This window comes from Lepidothrix coronata, unplaced genomic scaffold (assembly GCF_001604755.1).
Source record: "Lepidothrix coronata isolate B3197 unplaced genomic scaffold, Lepidothrix_coronata-1.0 Scaffold279, whole genome shotgun sequence".
NCBI classification, from domain to species: domain Eukaryota; kingdom Metazoa; phylum Chordata; class Aves; order Passeriformes; family Pipridae; genus Lepidothrix; species Lepidothrix coronata.
In genome coordinates, this window is record NW_016690459.1 from 191,673 (window position 1) to 201,729 (window position 10,057).

The window sequence follows — 10,057 nt, forward strand, 5'->3', positions numbered from 1 at the left end:
TTTCCAGAGCCAGCATACTGGATCAAATACTTTTTCATCTCTGAGTATTCATGAACCTCGTACAAAAGAAAGCCGATTAGCAAATGTAAATGCCCATATAAAAATAGCCAACATCTGTTTAAATTTAGAAATTTATTTTGTTTAATCCACAAGCTTTATATAGCTTTAGTTAAAAAAACAAAAACAAAGAACAGTGAAAACATGACAATATCCAAAGTTCAGGTTCCTCACACTTTCAAAGACCACATCTCTGAAAGTTGCTCTGACCATTCCGAAGAACCGTAACGAGACAAGATTTATGAATTGGGGCAACGACAGCTCACAAATAAAATTTATGGAACTGAAGGAATTATTTTTTTTTTTGTTTTTTCTGGGACTGCTGATCATGGAAACTGCCCTTTAAAAAAAGAACATAAAAATACAAATGAAATTCCAGTGTTCCAAATCAACATGTTAACATCAATATAAACCCACAGTGTCCTGGTAAACAACATGCTTTCATTTATGTACCATTCTAAATTGCTATTCTTGATTGGCTTTAATGGAGACTATACAGGCAACAGTAGAAAGCATTAAAATATAGATGTACTTCCTTGGAATTCTGCAGTGGTTTTACTTCTGGGCAAGCTTACAAACCACAAAGGTTAGTAGCATCATGTAAGTGGATACAAAAGAAGTCAAATGAGACCCTCACAAATTATGCTCAAGGCTTTGTTGGAGTTCAAAGAAACAAGGGAATTGACGGTCATGTCTCAAACCTTCAAAACAAAATTCCTACTGCTTCTAAGAAGTCTCACTCTAAATGAAATTATGCTGTCAATGAAAGAATGTCACTAGTACACTGTGGACACCTTTTGTAATGTAAATCCATGCCCTTTTGTACATGGTGAACCTCAACCTAGCAATTATTACAACAAATGTTATATTCTAAAGCTCAAACACATTTAGCAATTTGAAATTGAATTCTGAGTACAAACCAAATAAAATGTACATTATATCAAAGGGCCGGGCCTAGGAGGGTGGGGATACTTGCGCCTTCCTCATGGACCTCAGGGCCTTCTCTCGCAGGTGCTTCTCTAGGTCATCCAGGTTGTCTTCAGGTTCACTTTCTGTCTCCTTCAAACAAAGACAAAGCCCTGATTCAAACACCCGAACCAAGCCAGGCCGAGCCCTCCCAACACCACAGATCCCGAAGGGAAACCCGCACCACACCAAGGCTCCCCCTGGAACCACGGCTGCCAGTCCCCAGGAGTGCAGTGCACGGCCACCCCCACCTGCCTTCTTACACTGGACCCTTACAAAGCGCAGCTCAGGTACCAAATTCCTACCTTTTTGGGTTCTGTCTCTGCTTCCTGGTCTTCCTGTGTGGAGGTGGTGTCTGCTGCAGCCACAGCAGCAGCTGCTGCGGCCGCGGCCGCCTTCTCCTTCTTGTGTTTTTTGTGCTTCTTGTGCTTTTTATCCTTTTTATGCTTCTTATCCTTCTTTTTCTTCTTCTTCTTGCCGCCCCCTTCTTGATCTGAATTCTGTAACGAACAATGCAACATATTACAACTCATCCCTAAGGCTTCCAAATTCTCTGGCAAAGAGTGGAAGTGTCCCTGGGAAACACCTCAGGTAAGGATGCCAAACAATCTGTTCCCTTCCTGCTAGGAACAGCCTAAAGTTTGCATGCAAGACTACTAAGCACAAATAAGCCCACACCACTTGACATCACAAAACTCATGTAGACTCATAAAATGGGACTTTTCTTCCAGAATTTCTATCTAAATAGCACTTGTATTCACACTCTGAGATGTTAAATATGAAAAATTTATGTTTTTAACTATGAAAAACGCCCCAAGGACTTTTCTTCCCCCCCCACCGTGTGAAGAACCTCAGAGCTGCTCAGCAGCTCAGCCTTCAGGAACACAACTTGCCCTATGACCCAGCATGGCTTTATGAGCAAACAAATACCCTGGCAGGTGAGGGGCTCTGAGTTGGGCTTTTGGCCTTTTTTGCAGGTGACCAGTTGGCAGAGGGAGAACGAGAGCGAGCAGGAGATGCAGGTCCTTGGTGCTTTTTGGGTGCTGGCTCGGGTGACCCCGAGGCCGAGCGAGACGAGGACACGCGCCGGGGGCTGGGGGTGGAAGCCCTGAAAAACAGAAGAGTCACAGTCAGAGACAGACACAAGTAAAAACTAACCAAAGAGCCAAATTATATGTGTGCTTATAACTTGGTCAAGCTGCCACTTAGAAGAGCATTAATTGCTTTGCTGGCACGTTACAAAAGGCCAAACAATCCAATAGCACTGTGGGTCTGTGATGCAGGAGGATAATGCAGCCTGAGAGCCTGTTAAACAATCCTGCTGCTGCTCAGGAGTGATTGCTCCCTTCCTAATATCACTAATTCATTAAAAGTCAAGAGAACAGCAATGCTATTGGATCACCCAATGAAGAGTGCAAGGCTTTCCACTCAGCTACATCTTCCCAAAACAATAAGCCAGCACCGTATTTTTGACTATGTGCTCATAAGAACAGCATCACACTAAGGACAAAAAGATTTTGAATTTTAGTAGTTTCTCTCAGATGACCACCTGCAAAATTATTTATGAGCTAATGAGAAGTGTTGGTTCCCTTCCACAGTTAGGTTTAAAGATAAAGTTCATTGTTCTTTAAAGCCAGCAATTAGAAGAGAAGGCTCAGAGAGAACCCATGGCAGCATTCCAGTGCCTCAAGGGGGTTTAAAAGAAAAAGGGAGAGGGACTTTTTATGCAGGCAAGCAGTGACAGGATGGGGGGAATGGTTTTAAACTGACAGAGGGCAGGCTTAGATTGGATACTGGGAAGAAATTCTTTACTCAGAGATGGGTGGGGCCCTGGCACAGGTTGCCCAGGGAAGCTGTGGCTGCCCCATCCCTGGAAGTGTCCAAGGCCAGGTTGGACAGGGCTTGGAGCAACCTGGGCTAGTGGACCATGCATGCTGAATGATCTTTAAAGTCCCCTCTAGGCCAAACCCATATGAGATTCCGTGACCCCCTGGCTATTCCCGCTGCATTACAACAAACCAAAAACCCCTTGTGAAACCCAAAGCAGCAAAGATGGATTGTTTTACTTTGTCTTCTTGGGTTCAGGCGTTCTGGACACCCTGCGGATGGGTCTGGAGCTGGGAGATGGGGACTGTCTCCTCTGGGGCGACGCCGACGCTCCCCTGCGCGGCGGCGGCGGGCTGGCAGAGGGGTGGGAAGCTCGAGGCCGTGGCAAGGGTGAATGCCTTTTGTTTTGAGGTGGGGAACGTGTTTCCCGGTTGGACCTGCTGGGAGGAGATCCCTTCCTGTGCTTGGAGGACACGGAAGGGGAACGCCGCTTGGCGGTCGGGGAGCTCCTCTGTTTTGGCGGCGGCGAGTGGGAGACTCTGCGCTTCGACTGCGGGGAAGGGGACGCCCTTCGTTTGGGAGGGGGAGGAGGGGAAGCTGTTCTTCTCTTGGGAGGTGGTGATGGAGAATATCGCCTCTGGATTGGGGGGGAGTATCGCCGGGGAGAGGGAGAGCGCCTGCGAGGGGGTGGGGATGGAGACCTGCGGAGAGAACCAACAGTCAGGGGCCACCCAGGCCTGGGAATCAGTCCTGCCATTCACCCAAGGAGGGGGAACGGAATTCTTCTAAAATCCTTTAAAACTTCTACTACAGTCCTTTAAAAGCTCTAAAAACTTAAAAGGAAACTCTTTTAAGGCTTCTAAAAATTCAAACTAAAATCCTTTAAAAATTCTAAAAATTTAAAAGGAAACTCCTTCAAGACCTCTAAAAATTCAAACTAAAACCCTTTAAAACTCCTAAAAATTTAAAAGGAAACTCCTTCAAGTCTTCTAAAAATTTTAACTAAAATCCTTTAAGACTTCTAAAAATTTAAGAGGAAACTCTTTTAAGGCTTCTAAAAATTTAAACTAACATCCTTTAAAAGGTCTAGAAATTTAAAAGGAAACTCTTCTAAGGCTTCTAAAAATTCAAACTAAAATCCTTTAAAACTCGCTGCCCAGAGAAGCTGTGGATGCCCCATCCCTGGAAGTGTTCAAGGCCAGGTTTGACAGGGCTTGGAGCAACCTGGGATAGTGGAAGGTGCCCCTGCTCATGGCAGGGGATGGAACTGAACGAGCTCTAAGGTCATTCAGTTCAAGCCAAGCCACTCCACGATCCGCAATTCCGCGGTTCAGGATTTGCTCCAGGCATCCAGTGCCATCCAGGCCACGCACCCACCACCCACACTCTCCCCAGCAGGCTGGGAGCCAAAGAACTGGTGAGAGGACATTTCTTTTCCCCTGTCCCAGCGGGAAGGGAACAAACCCAGAGTCCCTCCCTGAGAAGGGCCCTACCTTCGCCGGGGCAGGGACGGGGAGCGCCGGCGCCGGGGAGGGGGGGCCGGGGAGGGCGAGCGTCGCCGCCGCGCCGGGGGTGGAGAGGGACTCCTCCTCCTCCTGCTGCAGAGAGAAAGGCACTGCTCAGCAAACCTCCAGAAAACCTCCAAAAGATTCTTCTCTGCCCTGCTTTCCCTACACAAAATCACCTCGTTCGCCCGGTTTGAAACGAAACCCTACCGGAACCACGGGGGAAAAGCAGACTGAAGTCTTTGTAAAGAGTGTGAGGCAACAAGTGTTTTACTGTAACTCTAAGCCCACCAGGGACAATTCCACACTCTGCACGACCTGATGCATCACCATCTTGTGGCCAAAGATGTGGCCAAAGATATTCCAAATGTTTGGAATAACTGATGGATAACGTGCCGAGTTAATTTTCTCCACAGTGTGAAACTGCACCCCCAAAACCAGCTTTTAGCTATGGATCTGAAATCCAAAATCATTTTTTCTTGAAATGCAGAGAGGGGAAAAAAAAAAAAAAAAATCACAGTTGTTGCTAAACTGCAGCTATCTGGATTAAAATTATTCACGAAATGAGCCATTTTCTGCTGTGCCAGGTTTACAACAGACTTCTGGGAGGGGAAATTTTAATGCAACATGTACTTGCCTAGAATTTTAAAGGAGGGGAATATTGCTAAAATGTTCTTTTTAAAAAAAGCAATTAAGATAAAATGACTGGATAAGGGAAAAATGAAAGCAATTATAAAGCAAAGCAGCTCATCTACATAAACTGAGATTCAAAATACAGTGTTCTTTTATGATTCCAAAAAACCCCAGCCTTCAAAGGTGCTAATTGTCCTAATTAAACATACATTTATGCAATAGGCAGTTGGAGAATTCAGCATGTTGCAAAACAGATCAAACCCTTTGAATTGCAACCTGTTTTACACAGAATTGTTTGACAAGATCCATCATTAGAATGGTAGTTGTCCTACTTATCTCTTACATCATGATGTATGCTGTGAGTATCTTCTAGCTGGGGCTTAATTACAACTTGCTCAAGGGTCATTACAACAGATTAATAAACCCATCAAACACCCAGCTTCCTGCACCTTCCTGTATTCCCAGATCAACACAGAGAAAACAATATCACAAATAAAGTGTTGACAATACTGCCTACACAAAAGAAAATAAAGGAGGTGTTCACTACCAGTCTACTAATTGTCTACTAGTGGTGGTTTCAAATATCTAATGAACTGAGGAATGAGACTTTTGAAAACTCCAATTATCTGGGACCCTGAACATCAAGATCTCATTTGCTCGTTGCAATGGGCCTGGAGGGTTTCAGTCAGTGGCAGCAGGAATCCAGTCCTGCTCAGCCATCCTTCAAACCAGGTATTTGGGGTGAGGAACCCCAAAGAACACAAGTGTTCAGGTGTTTGCAGGTATCAGTAAGATGTCAGAAACACTAATGTTATGTCACAGGCTGATGTGAATTAACAAGTAGTGAGCAGGGAAGGAGACAGAGCAGGTGTTGCTCCTCTTTTTTTTTATTACCCAGTGAAACGGTCCCAGATCCAACACATCAAGGAACCCATCAGTCTGAATTTTCCTCACCTTACCACCTTGAGTGTGCAAACCCAAAGGACAACAAGTACTTATCCATGACAGCATAAATGACAGCCAGTCTAAATGATTTTCTAGAGGTAAACCCTATTTAACAGATGAATTTCTAACCAACCTTTTCATCACTGGCGATTGCCACCTCTTTTCCATCTGCATCCTGAGAGCAGTGGAGGGAAAAAAACAGAACAAAACAAATCTATCTGCCAGGTATCTGAGGCAAAAAAATCAACACACTCAAAGAAAGGTCAGAGTCATTTTCGCCAAATGAGGAATGAAATCTTGAAACGAGATTGGGCGAGCTGGACGTGACTTAATTGTGATGTATTCTCTGACAGATGCAGAGGAGATCAACGACAACAAATAGAAAAAAAAGATGTCAGTTATGCTCAAGTTGAGAAGGAATTACCGAGGGGAGGACTCCTTCTGTCGTTTCCGTGGAGAGGGCGAGGGGCTGCGGGAGTGCGAGTGGCGCCGGCGTCTGCCGACCTCCCCGTTCTTCACGTTGGACCTCTTGGGTCTTTCCTCTTCAGAGGAAGATGAAGAACCAGAATCTATAAACGTAGAAGAATCACTCTCTGGGAAGTGATCCTCGTTACACTCCTCACAGTCACTGACATTCCGGCCCCCAACCTCCTCTCCCCCAAAACAAGGAGCCGCTGTCTAAAAGCGGTTCAACGAAAAACGTGGGCTGAAGTCAAGTGATAAATAAACCCATCAGAGCTGGGTAAAAATACTTGCAGCAACCCAACTGTCCCCATAAAATTTGATTAACCAGGCAATTTAGAAGGTGAACTGCAGTCACTTATAGAAACATTGTGTGGACAAAAACCTACGCCAGGCCCAGGTGAATTTAATGATCTCAAAAATAAAAGAGTCCCAAATATTAGAAATATTAGGAAGTAACCTACAACAAGAACAGATAAAATAATCCACAGCACACAGTATTTGTGTGTGATGTTAAGAGTTCAAAAGCACAACTCTTAAAGATGCAAACCCGTTAACAAAAGATACCTTTAAACTTTAATTCTTCCTGAGAAACAATTAAAGGGACCTCACTATGAGTGGCAAATCTATAATTACGTTTACAGTAGCACTGCAGATAATTTTTATCGGTATTTGAACTTAACCTTAACTACTTCCTGCAAAAGCAAACTACAGTCGTTTTAGGAAATTTCTGTCCTCCATACCAGATGACGACTGTTGATTTTGCCTCCTGTACTGGCGCCTCTGTTGGACAGAATCTGCTGCAGCCATTTTACCTCCTTTGTCTTCTTCTGAAAGGACACACATGGACAGAACATTTAACCCAAAAGGTACAAATGTGCCTCAGTCAGGCAGAAGCAAAGTCACGTACAGCAGATCATCAAGCACGGGGGGTTTTCCCCCCCAAATCTTAAGATAACATTAAGGCTGGAATACGCTTTGGCTGAGCTTTTTTCCAAGAAATCTTATCTAGAATGAGGCAGTGTGAGTGATTATCTTTAGCCTTCTGGAAACTCTCACTTTCAGTGCCAGACTGTTGGGTTCAGCACCTCACTGCCCTTTACTATCGTGCATTTTTGACTAAAAACCCCACCCAAAAGCAGCGCTGAAAAGCGAGAGCCGTTACCTGATTCCGACAGCTCTGCCTTCCTTGGCTTTGGTGCTGGCGAGGGAGACTCTCTTTTTTCAGTACTCTTATGTTTGGGTGCTACAAGACAAGAATCAAATCGCTCAGCTGCGACCCATTACACCCTCCCACGCTTTTCTGCCCTTGCAAACTGCACAAAGGCAGAACGTGGCCGGGCCAGGAGAACACAAACATCGTCCCCTCACCTGAAGCTCTGCTCGGCGAGACGGAGCCGCGGCTCTTCCTGGCGCGGTTCGACTGCTGCGGCGTCGGGGACCGGCGGGGTTTGGGCGGGGGGCTGGGGGGCGGCGATGGCCGGTGCCTCCGCCGAGGAGGGCTGGTGGAAGGGGAGAGCCGGCGGGTTTTCCGAGGAGGGCTGGACACGGTTCTTTTGGGAGGCTTCTTTGGCAGAGACCGGGAGCGCGAGGAGGAGGAGGAAGAGCTGCTGCCGGATAAGGAGGCCGAGGAGCGTCTTCTCCTGCAAATCCAAGGCCACGTTAGAGCCCGGGGCAGACAGACTGTGGGCATTGCAGCACGAACACAGAACTGCAGTTGTTTGCAAGCACAGACATTGAGCCACAGACAACAGCACTTCCAAAACACGGTGGGCAGCCTTCAACACTTGGTTGGTAGAAGAGGAGAATAACAACCAATCTTTCATAGTTATTCTTAAACTACATAGTGAGCTAAAAATTGTTAGTGTCACCTTCGCTGGCTTTCTGTCAATCTACAGGCTACCACTAAGCTTTTCCCCTGGGAACAATTAGTTTTGTTTGGGCTCTCTAACTTTTGGATGGTTAAGAGAATTCTCTGTGTTAGCACGTGTGATTTAACGATCTTCAGGACAGATCTGTATAAGAGTTTAGTGTGCAAGTACACTGAAATGGCTTAATACCAGGAGGTAAAAATTTCAGACAACTTAAGGACTTAACAATTCAGACTCAATCTATCCATCCTGATGTTTTAGTCTTTCATCTTTACTTTGCAAATTTTAAAAGGTAGGGCCTCAGAATTCTGCGGCAAAATTTGTGGCAAGTTCTGTTGCAATTGTGTACCTGCAGAATCCACCTTTGGCTGCAGAATTCCTGAGAACCTGGAAAAAAGAAACCCTACCTTGAGTGAGATAAACATTTGCTGAAAGGGAGCTCTTGCACATCTTGCAACATACATGTTTGATACTGTTCACAGTTTTCCCAGTAACTGTGTGAAATGAACATATTGACAAACTCAGGAAATAGTCACACCTTGTCACAAAAAGGAAGAAGTGTTCCTTCCTCAAAAAGAACAACTGCTGTACACAGGAAGCATCACTTTAATTCTCTTCCTATGAGGAGGATAAGAATCTGTTCTCTCCCCACGAAGACAAATGTCTATTTTGCCATTGCCACAACCACATAATTTACTCTGCAACTGAGAGCTTTGCTACTAGAACCACTGCTTATGCTTCAAAACTGTAACTTCCAACACCAGAGAGCAAGCAGACCTTGAAGGTTTTTTAAGTAAAATAATATGAAGAAGAAACACATTTCAAGTCCAAATTTGATTTTGGTTTCAATTTTATGTGACGGAAATTTAAGTCACAATTAGAAAACTTCTAAAACTAAAATCCAGTTACTTGTTCTCATTTTTTTCCCCAGGCAGGGGGAAAAAGGTATAAGACTCAAGCAAAAAAAGTCTTAAGAGATGTCATGTCAATCTATGCTGGGAGTTACCCAGAGCCATTTGAAGAAGTAACAGTTCTGAACTTGCCACTTTTCAAAAAGAACAGTGATGAGAACTCCACCTCAGTCAGAAGAAATCATTTCACAGCTCCAGTTGTGTTCCCCCACCACACACTTAGGAAATGTGACCCTGCAGCGTTTCCGTCCCTCTAATCCTACACCTGACAGCACGAGGGTGAGACGAACCAGGCCACTCTGTTAACACTTCCTCCTCACAACTAGTGTTCCCTTCAAGCTCTCCATGTTTAACACTTTTCAGTTGTCTCAAAAAGCAGGAATCTTACCTCCTCACGGGGGACCTGCTTCTTCTGTGCCTGGGTGGGGGAGGCATTCGCCTGGGTGGGCTCCTCCTCCGCGGGGACGGCCGTCGGCGGGGGCTCGGTCGCCTTCTAGGGGAGTAAGACCTGTCATGATCAGAAATTCCAATGAAAAGCAACTACCTAATTCACAGACTGGAGGAAATTTATCCTCAGGGCACCGACTGTTGAGTTGCTTTTCTCCAAGTGCATCACATTAAGGCAGCATTTAGGTTAAGATGCAAAGTGTACATTCACACACAAGTATTCTGCAACATCTTCAGCAGCAAACCCATCTCCTAAAGAAAGGCTACACAATTCCCATTATCTATCAAATGCCATATTCAGCATTAAGTAGCCCAATTCCTTCTCCAGCCAGTGTTGGTCACTGTGAGCAGCTTCTCATGAACTGATAGAAAAAAAACACTCCCAAACACGTTTATGCATCAAATGCATCTTTCTCATTTGGCCTAAAACATC

The 10,057-nt window shown here is 45.1% G+C and overlaps 1 protein-coding gene across 13 annotated transcripts in view; it reads right to left on the reverse strand.

The window, feature by feature from the left end:
- Nucleotides 1-117: 117 nt before the first annotated feature.
- Nucleotides 118-10,057, reverse strand: part of SRRM1 (serine and arginine repetitive matrix 1) — an 18,134-nt gene continuing 8,194 nt past the window's right edge. For 6 of the 13 annotated variants that reach the window (XM_017836556.1, XM_017836566.1, XM_017836565.1 and 3 more), the window contains 11 exons: nucleotides 9,566-9,685; nucleotides 7,767-8,038; nucleotides 7,561-7,641; nucleotides 7,139-7,225; nucleotides 6,358-6,502; nucleotides 6,067-6,108; nucleotides 4,344-4,448; nucleotides 3,090-3,551; nucleotides 1,954-2,131; nucleotides 1,329-1,523; nucleotides 118-1,116 (listed from right to left, as the gene is read on the reverse strand). In XM_017836556.1, coding sequence (XP_017692045.1) covers nucleotides 1,012-1,116; nucleotides 1,329-1,523; nucleotides 1,954-2,131; nucleotides 3,090-3,551; nucleotides 4,344-4,448; nucleotides 6,067-6,108; nucleotides 6,358-6,502; nucleotides 7,139-7,225; nucleotides 7,561-7,641; nucleotides 7,767-8,038; nucleotides 9,566-9,685 — 1,792 coding nt within the window. In that variant the 3' untranslated portion in view covers nucleotides 118-1,011. The remainder of the gene's footprint in view (nucleotides 1,117-1,328; nucleotides 1,524-1,953; nucleotides 2,132-3,089; nucleotides 3,552-4,343; nucleotides 4,449-6,066; nucleotides 6,109-6,357; nucleotides 6,503-7,138; nucleotides 7,226-7,560; nucleotides 7,642-7,766; nucleotides 8,039-9,565; nucleotides 9,686-10,057) is intronic. The other 7 variants (XM_017836558.1, XM_017836557.1, XM_017836562.1 and 4 more) reach the window with 7 other exon arrangements.